The sequence below is a fragment of the Serinus canaria genome, chromosome 1, assembly GCF_022539315.1.
Source record: "Serinus canaria isolate serCan28SL12 chromosome 1, serCan2020, whole genome shotgun sequence".
In the NCBI taxonomy this organism is placed as follows: domain Eukaryota; kingdom Metazoa; phylum Chordata; class Aves; order Passeriformes; family Fringillidae; genus Serinus; species Serinus canaria.
In genome coordinates this window covers 42,141,571-42,156,213 of record NC_066313.1, presented here as the reverse complement: position 1 = coordinate 42,156,213, position 14,643 = coordinate 42,141,571, and the positions used below count along the sequence as shown (strand labels likewise).

Sequence of the window (14,643 nt, the reverse complement as noted above, 5' to 3'; positions counted from 1 at the left end):
AACCATAAAAGCAAAGCATGTGTTTTATGTAAGTTCTTTCTAAGATTTTAGATTAAAATTTTCCTTGATTGGAGGTGGTATGAGAAACGGAGGTCAAAGAATTACTGGGAAACAACAACAACAAAAGTCTACATGATTTCATTCTGCTATAAAATGTCATAATGTTTCCTGTTTATATGTCCGTATTTTGCAGTTTTTACTTTAAAGTCTTTGTCTTCTTAGAAAAGTAAGATACTGAACAGATTATATTGCTTCATTTCAAGGAAGGAAACAACAAAGAAAAGCCAACTGGAACACTGGATTATATAAATAAAGGCAATCTTTACTGACAGGATTCTGATCCAAATATTTATTTATTTCCTAACTCATACAAAATTGATGCTTGTAGAGGTATTAGGTTAAAAGGGTTGGAAAATTAATTCTTCTAAATATCCACAGAGAACACATAGTACTGATGAAGCAATGAAAACCTCTTTGACTTGAATAAGAAATACATTACACATAATTTACAGAAAAAAGATCTAGTGTCATATAGAAAATGACATTTTAGAGCAACAGGATCAGCAAGGACATCGATACTTGTCTCTGCTGTGGCTGGAACGGGTCGCCCTTCTCCCAGGTCCATCCAGTGGAAGGGGAGGCTTCCCTTCCACAACTCCACACAGGAAAGCCAACTATTTCCATTGCCAGGCATTTCACCTGTTTGCTTGCCAGTCACCTCTCTCCTCAAGGCTCATACACCATCCAGTTCTTGCAAGATCGTAACACATTTTCTACACTAATGAGTTTGGCTGGATTCAGTCCAGAGACCAACATGGAAAAGACTAAAAACAGAAGGAGGCTCTGTCTACTAGAAATTTATTTTGCAATCAGATGGAAAACTTGGCTTAGGGGAAAAATGTTGGACACCTGAAAGAGATGAGTAAGTCAATCCTGGATAAAAGTAGTACTAACTTTAAACATAAATGAAAGTGCTATTAAAGGTTTGTATATATGTCATGCCAAATTCTACAGAGATGAGAAATGTAATTAAACGGTATCTAAGTCATTATAAATTTTACTATTTACACAAAGGAGGAAAAAGAATATTTCCTACATCATTTGTCATGTTTCCCTTCATATCTTGCATACTTATTAAAATGTAGGGTTTCAAGTACCCATAGAAAAAATGTGAACATGCAGAGAGAATAACCACAAGAAAGAAAAAAAAGCAACTAAATTCTATAACTGGATTTAAAATAATTCAGTCCTATATAAAGTGTCAAATCTTGTTCTTTTTTCCTCCCTACATTAAAGTTGCACTCATATTCATGACAACAGAAGAAAAAAAGCACAGTTGCTTCATAACACTGGACACGGCTTTCCAGAAACAAGATAGCAATTACTCAAAAATGCTATGGAAAACATTATTCACAGAGTAACTTGCTATTTACATTAAGGATGCAGCCTCTAAAATGAATTTTAAATTAAAAAAAAAAAGCTTTCTTTTTTCCATCATAGGACAGTTTTGTCAGTAATGTGAAGTCTCTGTTCTTTGCTTTTTGTCCAGCATTTCCTTTGAGATATATATCTATAAACTTACAGATATACATCTGAGAGAGATGTATCAAAAGTTAAAACATGTCTGGATGGAGAGCCCGGCAAATTTTATCTGAAGCTACATTTGCAGTAGACAAACCCCCCCCAAAAAAATGCCGGAAATGATATATTCTAAGAAATTACATTCCCTGTCCATGATCCACGTAGGAACCTAAGTGCCTCAGTCCACAGAAGCAGAGCTAACAGGAGCAGTGCAGGTTCCCCAGTGCCACCAGGCTGAAGCACCCAGCCCTCGTGGGAGGCAGTGGTTTCCATCCCCGTGAAGCCTGCTAGGACAGGAGCAGAGCAGGGTGGTGATGTGGAGAGCTGTCACCTTCCGTGCGGGCTACAGACGGGCTCCCGGTCCCTCGGCAGTCAGTGCAAGCCACTCCTGCTGATGCCAGCGGGAGCTGGATGAATCCCCAGGGCAGCAGCAGGCTCTGAGGACAGGAATGCAGCACGAGGCATCACTGATGCTCCAATGCAGTCCCAGCACGGCCATCACATTGCCCATCAGCTCTCTTCTCACTGGGCTCTACAAAAGGAGTCACTGCTGTCATGCTTCTTCCACGGAACAACGGCTGAACCGGACAGGAACTATTGAGCCCCACAGCACTTCATTCTCTTACACACGCGGGATGCTAGTGGCCAACCAGCTCCAATTCAGAACCAGGAAAATCCAGCTGGAGGATTTGAGCCCCTAACAGAGCGAAGACAGTCTGTGCTTCCATCAGTCAGCACACAGCTGCCCAGTTGTCATTGTCACTCGTCAAAACCAGTGCAAATTCACAGGAAAAAGAACGTCCGCATCGAGAGGGTAAAAATCCTTCCTCGTGTTCGAGAAGGGTACAAGCATTTACCCAGCATCTCTATCAAATATCGTAGAAAAGGTTACGCAAAAATATTTAAATATATGGATACAGATACATAGATATTACACTTGCATAAAATATGTATATTCAAAACCCTTTGGGCAGTTTCACATTTAGCTGAAAATGTATGCTTTAGAAATATGAACAATTTTCTACTCTTTTCTAGTTTAAGTAGGAGGGGAAAGAAGCATCAGCCTTATTAATACTGAATGCTAAGTGCAGAAGTTTAGCTGTAGCTGTAGGGTTTTGAAGCAATTGATTTGACAGAACCTCCAAGCATAAACTCTGTTTTAAAAATCCACATCTATTCCCTAGATTGCTTATTGTTTCATGAAAAGGAAAACCTACGTGTCCTGCTTGTATCAGCTAGATCTCCTGGGACCATTCAATTAAACCTCATAAGCTTGCTATACCTCAAGATAGGGCTGTGTACTGGGAATATGCACGAACCTTATTGCAGTAATTCTGTGTGATAATAGGAATTTACAACTTCTCATATCTTGTCTAATTTAACTTTAGAAATAAAAAACCTTAGATGACACCACAAGAAGCTCAGAGTTCTGCAAAAATTAAAGTCAGTATGAAATTTTACTAATAGACCATATAATTTACACAGATTTACATAAATACAGAGATATTAAAATATTAAATCAAAGCTAATTAACAAAGGATAGAGTTTTACATGATACTATTTTAACTCTAGTCACACTTTTGCAACTACTTTCAGTGGCATGAGGTTATATAAATAATACATATACCTGTATATCCATAATATATATATAAAGATATATATATCTATCTCTCCATCCTTCTTTTTTTCTTCAAAAATAGGGCAATTTTATAACTGCAATGAGATGTGACAAGCAGTACACTTCTGGGGAATTATTGCATGCCTTGAGTGCATAAGGCAGAAGGAAGAGTATCTGACTTCAGACACTAAAGAAGTGGAATCATCAACCAGAAACGCACTGGAGTGACTTGGAACATCTTATTGCTTTTATAAAACTCGAAATTATACACTGTTGGTTTGGGATGGGGTGGGGGGTGGTTTAAAGGCACAAAATAAAGGGGAAAGTAATACCTCTCTATTTAGTGGAGATCAACGGTCAGGAAGCTCCATTAGTGCTCACTGAACACTCCTCATTGCCCTAAATCTATTCCCTGTGGTGCAATACTGTGCCGCAGTTGCATAAGGAGGTTAAACACAAAAGTTCATGCATCCTTTATTAGGGGGAAACAAAACAAAGCCAATTTCCTTGCCCAGCAACCACGAAGTAGCCATTATCAGCAAGAGCCAGCCGCGGCTCCCGTAAACACCCCTCGCTCAGTCGCACGCACGGCAGCTCTCCACACTAACCTCAGCGGGTGGAGCAGCTGCCCTGGTACAGCTCTTCCCTAAAACGATGGAGGCACGGATCGAAACTTAACAGCAATTTCCCACCACACCAGGAAAGATCAGGAAGCGAGAAAAGTGGGTAACAGAAATACTGCCCTGAAATCTCTGCATTTTGGGGGTATTATAGGAGTATGGAGGACTTTTGCCATTCTCTTTCCCAGTTTTAAACTGGTTAACGACATTCACCCACAGATTACAGCTCCAGACCTCCTGGTCTACGTGTCTGGGATTTCTTCAGTCAGACACCCTGGCAGACAGAGCATGTATGAGAAGAAATACAAAGGATACAGAGTATTAAAAACTGTGGGCTATTACTATATCCTCAAATCACTTTAAATGATGGAACAGAAAGAAAAGAAAAAGAATAAATCCCTCGGGATCACTTTTTCTTTGCTGCAATTTTTAGATGTTGGTATGCACAGTAGAGGGCTGCCTCTGCTACCATATCACACTGTATAGTTTCAAAGTTTGGACACGGCATGCTGTTAAGGCACCTTCAAGTAATGGTCATTGATCTGATCACTAAGCAAAGATGCATTTTCTGTAAACCACACTGCATCCTCCAACACACACAGTACCAGCAGCCACTCACACCTGCCATCCAGAGACAACAAAACTGTCTGTGCTTACTAGGGATAAACTACATCACTTCACGAGAGCCCCTTCAAAAATAATTATCTGCCAGGGTTTGGGAGTGGACATTTTCAACTGCATTATTTGTTCCCAAGACAGGACATACGATAAAATTAAGTGTTTTCTGTCCCTAATTGTCTACGAGATTAGGAGGGTTGAAAATACACATCAGCCTAAAAAAGTAGAAGCAAGATCTGTACTGCTGCAGGATTCCTTGCTGGGAGACAAAGCTGTAAGCGCAGGCATTCAGTGCAGGGTGCCTGGTGCAGAACTGGATTGTTTCAGGACCAACAGGAGGTACAAAGACAACTTCCCCCGGGAGGGCACAGGTCAGTTACTGCACATTACCCCTCCCTCCCACACGGAACAGTACTGGGGTTGGGTTCCACGGGTCATGGCATGGGGAAAGGGGTGCTTTTCAAGATGAAGGGAGCTGATGGGAGAGGAAAGCTCAGGCACCACTCTATGGAGACAGCTGACTCCATCCTCCAGATAGTGAGTGGGTCACTCAGTGCTGCAGCTGGGGGCACAGGGCTGTGGGGTTGGAGGGTGTTTGCAGTTAAGCCCAACTAGGGATGGCCATTACTACACCAAGCTCTGGAACACCAGTTCTGGAAAGGAGTGAGAGGGGTGGGACAGGGGCATAGATCCCAGCTCAAGAGGAGAGACCACAGTGCACCACCAGTCTGCTCCGACAGAAGGGTCCAAAGGCACGCACCAGACCTGCCTCTCCCCCCACACCACAACCCACACCATGTAACAATGACACAGGGTGCAGTGAGAATTCCAAGAGCAGAGGGAAACCCCCTGTACTTGGGGTAATAATGTCCAGAGGAAAGGACCCCCTACCCCTGACCCTCTCGTGCAGGTGGATGACTTGATATTGAGTAGCTGTGTGCAGCTCCTTCTCCAGTAAAAAGATGCATCCTTTCCTCACAACAGTCAATGAAAACGCAATGTGATCTGTCATGCGCTTGGATCATGGGCTTGTTCGTTCATCTGAATTAGCAATGTTTTCTTCTTCTTCGGGGACTAGAGTAATCACTCAGATATTTACAAACATCAATCAGTGCCTTCGCGAGGTCTCCCCCAAACCATCATGACAAAATCACCGTCTGCAGGAGCCCCACGCCAGCTGTGTCCAAACAAGCCTGTGCTTGCTGAGAGCTGGGGGCTGCCGAGGGAGAGGAGCGCTGGATCTCCGAGTCCTGGGGGGGTCTTCCCAGTCGGCTGTCTCTTCCTTGGGGCGCCTCTCCCTGCACCACCGTCCCAGGGTGCTGGCTGCTGCTATTGCTGCTGCGGGCGCAGTGGTCCCGTTCATACTCCTCCTGAGCCTTTTGCATTTTCCGCTTCTTCATCTTCCTCTTGTGGATGTGGAAGGTGGTGAGGGAGAGGAGGATCAGGCAGAAGATGAGGGTGACCAGGACAATTAAAACCAGGGTGGATGAGAAGGACTGAAAGAGTTGACCCACTTGCGTGATGCAGGTGCTGCTGGTATTTAAGGTGGCGGATGTCCTGTTCAGAAGACAAGGCGGCAGGGACAGCCTCAACTCTTTGGAGAGCTTGGCACTCATTGAGGAGGCTACGGAAGATGAGGATCTTCCTCCCCTCTCCGAAGACGTCTAAATTTCAGTCGGTGTCGGGCTGCCGGCGGGCGCTTGCTGGAAATGCCCGGGATGCTGCCGGCTCAGCCTCTCGCTCGCTCTGAAGTACCCGAGCAGCCTGCAAAGGAAGCCGGACACATCAGCGCCCCGAGGCACCCACCCTCCGCAGCTCCCCCCGCCCCAAACCCGGCTGCGGCAGCCTCCGCCCTGCGCCCCGCTCCGAGCGGCCCCGGCTCGCTGCCGCCGCTCCGACTTCGCCAATTCCTCGGCACCCCGAGCAGCTCCGCCCGGCCGCTCCCCCAACTAGTTGCCGCGGGAAAGGAAGCCAGGGAGCGGCGGCCGGGTGCCAGAGCCCCGCGCCGCGGCGGCTCCGGGCTGCCGGAGCCGAGCGGGTCCTGCCCCGCCGTGCCGGAGCCGCCGCCCGCCCCGGAGCCCCCCTTACCTGCGCGGCGAGGGAGCGCCCGGGCGCCGCGGGCGCTGGGGGCTGCGGCAGCGCGGAGTGAGCGCAGGAGCGGAGGCACCGCCGCTTCGGGGAGCGCCACCCGCAGCCGCAGCCGCCCCGGCCGCTGACGTCAGGGCCCGGCCCGCCGGCCGCCGCCCCGCACGGCCCCGCGGCGGCGGCACCGCCCGCGCCCCCGGCCCGCCGCCGCACCCCGCAGCCCGCGCCGGCCGCAGCGCCCGGGGCCGCGCAACCCCCGCCCTCCCTGCCCACCTCCGCCGCCACGCTGAGAGCGGCCCGCAGCCCCTTCCCCAAACCAGCCGGACGTACCGCCAGAGGCACCGACTGCAGCCAGCCCCGTCGCCCCCGGTCCCAGCCACGCAGAAGCGCCGCGGCCAGAGCGCCCGCACCGAGGCACCCCCGGCGCCTTCACCCCGCGGCTGCCGTGTGCCCGCCCGCCAGGCACGCTCGCACGGTACCGCATCGCACCCGGGTGCCGAGCCCCCGCCGGCCCCAAAACCCCGTCCCTCCGCGCAGCCAGCGCGCCCGTCCTTGCTCGGGGAGGCTGGTGTCAGTCTGTGGGAGCGAAGCGGTGCCAGGGACTCCTGGTGGGAATATGTGTGAAAACTTGCCTTACCAAAGCTAAGTGCATCGCAGGCGTTTTAGTCAAGAACAAACAAGTATGAGCTCCCCATTAAGGCAATTAAGCCAAAAATCGGATGATTTCTAAAAGTAAGAAAATCTATTATTTGAAAAGTTCTTTCAGAAGTGCTAACAGGGCAGAAAAAATAATTACCATTAGGATGGAGCTCTTCACATTTCAAAAAGTAACAAACTGACGTGGTAGTGTCTGGCAACATGGGACAAGATCTGACGGCCAGGAGGTTCCACTGGTTCCATGTTGTGCGCTCTAGACTAACCCCATGTGCAGGAAGGAGAGCTGCTATAAAGCTCTGGTGTAAGTTACAGGACTATAGGAAGAAACAGAAAATATCCATCCTTTCTAGTGGCTGAAAAGCCTGGAGGAAAATCTGTACAGGGTAAGCTGTGACATGAGTTGGAAAAATCTTCAGTCAAGAACAAAGATCCCTTAGATCTGCTGACCCTGATAGCCAAGAACTTTTCACAGGGGTGGACAGGTGCTGGCTAGCTGAGCATTTAAGCACTTTGCTGCTTCGAGGCAGATTTCTTCTGTACTGTCTTTTGTCTCTGATAAGTATATGCACCACATCTTGTGAAATTTGGCCAGGCACTATTAACTCTGTGATTGTTCTGGAGAAAGATTTATACTGCAGAGAATGAACTATATTCAAGATGGTTGGGATAGTCCCATTGATTTGTAAAGGGACTCAATGCTTCCTCTAAAACCAGAGGAATAGGTGTTTCCATTACTCCTCCCCCTCCCCAGAATCATACAGCTTAATGCTGGAGGGGTGCTGCACAGAGAGGAAAGATGTTCAGTCCAGTACTGAGACAAGCCCACTCATTTGCCCACTGCTCCTCTCACTCAGCTCCCTCAGGTGCATAGCTGGGGTCACTGCTAAAACACCCCTTCCCATGCAGGGGGGTTGGACCCAGCAAGTGTTAAAAGTCCATTCCAGCCCAAATTATTGTATGGTTCTATGATTCTCAGCCCAGCATTCCTTGCACACATGTCCAACCCTTCTCTCACACACACATCCATAGCCTCACTGGCATTCTGCCTGCACTTTTTTCCTTCCTCCTTGCCTTCCTCCAACGTGCACGTCTGAGGTCTGCATTAATCAGTGCTCTATACTCGCTGCCTTAGAGGAGAAAACAACCACCACAGGCTGAAACAGCACATCAATCCTCAGGCCATTCCCTCTTTCCTCCCACTATTCTTTGCAAAGCTGCAGCTGAATAGGGGGGCTGCAAAACAGGGTGAGGGGCATGGGGACCACTCATCCTGGCCTGTGCCACTGGAGAACGCTTCTGAACCCACACAGAAGCAACCAAGGTATAGCCCAGTAGTGCTGTGCTCCCTGACCAGGCTCCACTGAATCCTTTAGCCTAAACTGAAAGTGGGAAAAGGATAGAATTTAATCCCAAAAGCATGTGCGAATTTGTGAAGGTGCAGCAGTTTATCTGAGGCTGCTGTTCAGAAGTTACCAGATTATTAGAAATAATTGATTTTAAAAAACCCAAACAACACCATAAGATTGGCCTTTTGCACAGAAAACAATATTAGGAGATATAATAAAAGTATGAAGATACCTTAGAATGTTAGCCCTGTTCATGGTAGAAATAACCAAATTGGGGGTTGGATAAAGCTCAAAGCCAAAGAATTTACTAACTTGAGATGTGTTTATTGCAAAAGTGAATAGCTAGGACTACTTATTTATTGAACTAGAATATACGATTGTGTCTTCATGCTTTGCATATTGGGAGAGGCAATACAAAGCCACTGCAAGTTAAATTACCTTAAATAAATTGAAAATCCTTTGTGCATTAATTTTACCTGTTGTCCATGGCCTTCAATTATTCACATTATACCTTGCTTTTAGGATTAGAAAATAGTGAAAATGTGTCTTGTGTATTAGTATGATTATTATTCCAAGGTTTTTCCTAAACAGTAGAGAGTGAAAACTGGATTCAGGGAGTGGACAGTAGTACAGACCTCAGCAAATGTTTAACTCCTTCCCTGCTGTCCCAGCCCCTTCTCTGTGTGTTCATGTACAATTTTACAATATTTCTGTATCAGCTGAAATGAATGAAAAGCAGAGATTGTTCTTGCTCTTTCTGGCAACTAATTTTACAATGTTTAACAAGAGTCAGAAGAGAAGCATTGTAAACTAAAAGGGAAATAACACACACCTTCATATTCTGGTCCACATTGGCTGTGAGCCAACCAAATGGAATACCCATAAGCAGAAAGTTTCAGAAATCAAGGAAGAAAAAAATCTGTGTTATTATTGTGCATTAGTCCTGTGTGCTGATTAACTATTATAATTACATTTGAATATATAAATAAAAAATATAGATGGTGCAGTCATGAAAAACCCTTACTTTGTCTGGCATGAAAATAAAGGACACAATATCTTCAAGAGTGCCCTCTTTCAAGAATAAATTGGTCATTAGTTATAGTGAATTCAAGCATACCATATAAGCAGTATGACATTTATGGGGATTAGGTTTCTGGCTCAAACAGGGTTGGCCACTGTGTGATAGAGGACATTATATTAAGGGGATAGATTTTGAATTTTGCAACAAGGTTTGCACTCATTAGAACCTTGATAACTCCCAGTTTTCTCTCGATTCCCATTGTTAAGAAGCAGACAGCGTACATACTTCTAAATCCCACAACTGGACTTTCATACAAGAATTTTTTTTTAGTCTATAATTAGAAAAGTTGTTCTTGCAGATACTAATTCCTCAATCCCTGTATTACAAGGCCCTTTTTTCAGTGAGGCAATTGCCTAATGAGATAACCTCTGTGAGCAAAGGCTGTTCATGTAAGTAAAGGTTTGGTGGTTCAGGCCCTTGCCTATTAATGACCCTTCTTGCAAAAAAAATTATTGTCCCACCAGTGTTTAAATTTAGCACTTGATTGCATGTAGAATAATGCATGATCCCTTTTTCACCAAGATTGATGTCATCATTTACCAGCCAGACCAAGCACTCCATGAATGCCAATAACCCTGGTAATAATCTGCTATCTCCCCATGGGATTAAGGCCATCTGTGTGGAAGTCTTCCAGGACTTTACATACTCCCACTACGTGAAACCCAGTGATTTAAACATGGTTTGAAAACCTAGGACTATAGATAGAATGGATTTTACCACCAAAATAAAATAAATTTTTGTTTCGTATGCACTGTTAAGGTCAGTAAAGATCCTGCAAAGATACTAGAGGTGTCCTTCAGAGATTCTGAGCTGGAATGGTTTTACTATGGCTGACAATTCTGCTTCCCAGGCTGCCCAGCTCAGAAGCAAATGTTCTTTTTCTTTCTTTCCCCACACCTTTTAGAAGAAGGTAGTCTGGATGATATGGACTGACAATTATTTCAGTTTCAGGAGATGATTCTTTATGAAGCTTAAGGACAATTTTACATATTCATTTTCTATTCTTACTTTTGAAAAATATTCTTTTCTTGCTCTGGTAAAGAAGAAACCTCCCACATGTGATGGTGAGAATTTAAAAAAAGAAAAAAAAGCATGCATGTGATGCCGACCGAGGAAGGTTACTAGGCTTTTGCTGAATTCAACAGGGTGTTAAATGGTACTAGGAGTAGAACACAGATCCAGACTATGAAGAAATAAGTAGACAACCATGAGCTTGCCTGACCAAATACACAGATCTAATTATAACACCAGAATTCTAAAGCTGCACATGCATACATCTACTAATGCAAAGTGGAGCTGAGTAAAATTATTGCAAAGGGAGGGAAGAAGGACAGTATTTTAACTGTAACTATGCACTAAAAATTCACTAAAATTTACTTTATTCATTAGCCAATACATTTTAGAATGGCAGGATCAGAGTAATGACCTTCCCCATTTAATATTTTTGCTCTTCTTAATAGTTTACAGAGTTTTCAGGGAATTTGGAGGAGCTGACTTTGCTTATATTTTTAAATAGAGAACATGGCTAGAGGTTGGTGAAACATCAACTCACTGTAGCAGTGGGTATCACCGAGAGAGAAAAGAGAAATTTTTACTGCTCAGTTAGACTGGAGTGAAGTTTAAGCATAACAATCCACAATTTAAATCTGGTCACGTGTTAACAGACCCTCACGTTTCCCCTAAAACAGTTGGGATGCATTTCAGAGCCAGTTCCACACAACAGTCACTCCAGCTTTTGCTATGGAATAAAGCACTTGATCAGTCAAACCCTGTGCCTGGCTCAGACCCAGCCCTGGAGCACAGTGGGCTTGTGCAGCCTCAAGCCTGAATCCCTTTTGCGTGAGCCAGGGCACCCTGCCATGGGGGAGCCTCCCAGTGAGAGAAAGAAACAACCTCTCTTTCCCTAGGTCATCCCATGGGCCAAAGGCAGAACAGTCCTCACATATGTCCATGTGATCCATCTGTATATGGACAGAGTGTAGAACAGCAGCACTACGAAAGGGACACTTTGGGTGACAGCCTGGCAGCTGCTGTCTGCAGACAGAAGGCTGGGAGGGAAGGGACTTGAATTTGGGCCTTTCAGCTCCAGGCAGCATGTCTCAGCCTGAGACAGGAGATTTTCTTGTTCATTCCATGCACATAACAACCCTCCCTCTCCCCATAATATCCTGGCTTTGTTCCAGGGAGGGAATCTAAGAAAGCTGGGAAAGTGTAATGGATGACAAAGCCATTTACCTCTAGCTCTACTAGAAAAAATCCATGCTCAGTCAACTCCAGCTCACTGTGCTGTTCATCAGCAACGCACATAGTTCAAATTTTGCCCAAGGCCTTTTACATATATATATATATTTTATTATTTTAATCAACTACTGTGTGATGAAGGAAGTTAGCAGCACTCATTCTTCTCTGCTCTTGTCTCCTGGGCCCTGAGCATCCAAGGTACCTTGGTTTTATGCCCACTTTTCCATTATTGCAATGCTAAAAGAAATCCTGATAGAGCTGCTGGAAATGCATTTTTTTTGCATCATTGCATAGCTGAAAGTCTTTGTGGACAGCCTTGTTCTTTCAGTTTGTCTGTCACCCTGTGTGTAGCCAAGATTTTAACCACTTCTCTTACAGAATTATCCAACCCAGGATATATGTTTTACCCAGGAAGGGTAAAATTAAGTATGCCTGTTGGACTGGACCGAGCACCTTGCAGCAGCAGCCCCTCACAGGTGCTTCTTTCCCTCCTTCCCAAAAACCCATGAGGCAAACAGAGCTGCCCAAGCTGCAAAGCCAATGGCCTCCAAAGAGCCCTCCATCCTCTGAGCTGCATGATCACCTTGTAAAACAGAAGATGCTCTGACAGACAGATGAGCTCAAGGTTTTCCTTCCATTGTTCCTGGCATTTACCTGCTATCATGCACGATGTGCCTGTGAATAATCCTTTTGTACAAAAATAGCATTGTTTCAGAAGTGCTTATTTTACCAGTGGTAATCAGCAAGAAAGCAGTTGTTTACTGTGATTTCATTTTAAACTTGCCTCACCACTGTGTTTATTAGACTCTGCTGGAGAACCATGTAATCTTTTATTACCGGGCTCTTTGGTTTTCTCTCTGTATCTTTCTCCTAAGTTTTATTATACTCTTTGCCATGTCAAGTCTGAAATTAGACTGAAAACACATTGGGAAAGCAACTGAATGATCTGATTTTAATCAAGAGGTGCTCTGAGAGAACATAAAACTCTCTCCAAAATAAAATAAAACCAACTGGAGCATCTGGAAATAAGGAGAAAATATCAATGCAATAAACACTCAACAAAGTTGGCCAGTTTTTTTAAAGCTCTACAGGAACATGTTTGGATGTAGTAATGTCCTTGCATGATAGCAGGAGGCTGATTAGCTGTTTTGTACTCCAAGAAAGTATTGATACCATAACTTTTCTTTGTGTGCTGAGGTAAGAATACACCAAGGAATCCTGTTTCCTGCTCTTTCTGACCTTCACACTTCAGCAGTTAAAATTAGGTCTCTAAATAATTGCTATAATACAAATATTTTTCCTTGCCTTGAAGAGCCCAGGACCAAAGCTTAGCTAATCAACCTCTCACCACCTTTGTGGGTCACACCAGAGAAGCATCAGTGTAAAAAGGAAAAGCTTGGAAAGCAGAGGGAAAACTGAGTTGACAGAACAGGGAGGGCTGAGTTTACAGGATGGGGGAAATCTGGCAAAAATTAACATTTTTATAGAAGAATGCGTTTTGTAGAACTATGAAGTGCAGGTGGAACATAGGAGGCACAGTGTAGAAGTGACAGTCATAAATAGCTGTTATTTGAGGAGCAACATATAAGTGAGAAGAGAGATTTCAAGAAATTGAAATTGCATAACTGAAATTTATACAACATAAAACTATCATTTGTCATTTCAGTCACAGGCCTATGCAGACATAGTGCTATATGTGGTTTCAGCTGCTCTAGTCAGAGAAATATGTAATAATTCTTATAAGAATACACATTTAAAAGTTCCATAAACTGTGATAGCATGAAAAAACAGAGAAATGTTAGAGTATTCTCAGGTAGGCAGGTATCATCTGTCACTTTCAATCCTATGGCTGTCTATTTACTCCACAAGTTTGAGTAAGAGTAGGACATTTACCACAAAGTGTGTGTTAAAGTAGAGCATAAGCTCTCAGGAACAGGCACCAGGAGAATGGGATGTATTCCTAATGAAGGGACACGCAGAGACACAGCTGAGATGGGATAAAAAGCTGTATTATGTGAAGTCTTATAGGAAAAGAATAAGGGAAGGGAAGGGAAGGGAAGGGAAGGGAAGGGAAGGGAAGGGAAGGGAAGGGAAGGGAAGGGAAGGGAAGGGGAAGGGAAGGGAAGGGAAGGGAAGGGAAGGGAAGGGAAGGGAAGGGAAGGGAAGGGAAGGGAAGGGAAGGGAAGGGAAGGGAAGGGAAGGGAAGGGAAGGGAAGGGAAGGGAAGGGAAGGGAAGGGAAGGGAAGGGAAGGGGAAGGGAAGGGAAGGGAAGGGAAGGGAAGGGAAGGGAAGGGGAAGGGAAGGGAAGGGAAGGGAAGGGAAGGGAAGGGAAGGGAAGGGAAGGGAAGGGAAGGGAAGGGAAGGGAAGGGAAGGGAAGGGAAGGGAAGGGAAGGGAAGGGAAGGGAAGGGCTGTAACTAATAAAGTGATTGGGAGACATGGAGATCTGGTTTAAGAGCAAATGAATAGGTCATTAAAGAAGAATGAATTAAAGATCAGAGTGTAAAGTGCCGACATGGCGCAGAACAAATGCAGGGAACTGTAACCTTGTTAATACAGAAAACTATGGAACAAATTGCACAACTAGGTTCTCTTCTCCATGGCTGTCAGGGTGTATAAAGACTGTGTGCATGACTGCTGCATCCACAAAATGCAGGATTCAAATCACCTTGAAAGAGATCTTGTTTGCTGAAACCAAGCATTTTTTGTTCTTCAATTGGGGCAAGTAGAAGGGAGCAAAGTAAGCTTTGTACTTTTATTTAAGGGATCTATTCCCTTGGAAAGATAGACCTTTAAG

The 14,643-nt window shown here is 44.8% G+C and overlaps 1 protein-coding gene across 2 annotated transcripts in view; it reads right to left on the bottom strand.

The window, feature by feature from the left end:
- Window positions 1-334: 334 nt before the first annotated feature.
- C1H11orf87 (chromosome 1 C11orf87 homolog) overlaps window positions 335-14,643 on the bottom strand; it is a 28,333-nt gene continuing 14,024 nt past the window's right edge. The window contains exons 1-2 of one of the 2 annotated variants that reach the window (XM_050973904.1): window positions 6,526-6,606; window positions 335-6,201 (exon numbers count right to left, since the gene is read on the bottom strand). In XM_050973904.1, the coding sequence (XP_050829861.1) occupies window positions 5,577-6,053 (477 nt within the window). In that variant the 5' untranslated portion in view covers window positions 6,054-6,201; window positions 6,526-6,606 and the 3' untranslated portion in view covers window positions 335-5,576. Of the gene's footprint in view, window positions 6,202-6,525; window positions 6,607-14,643 lie in introns of those variants that run through there. The other variant, XM_018908462.3, reaches the window with a different exon arrangement.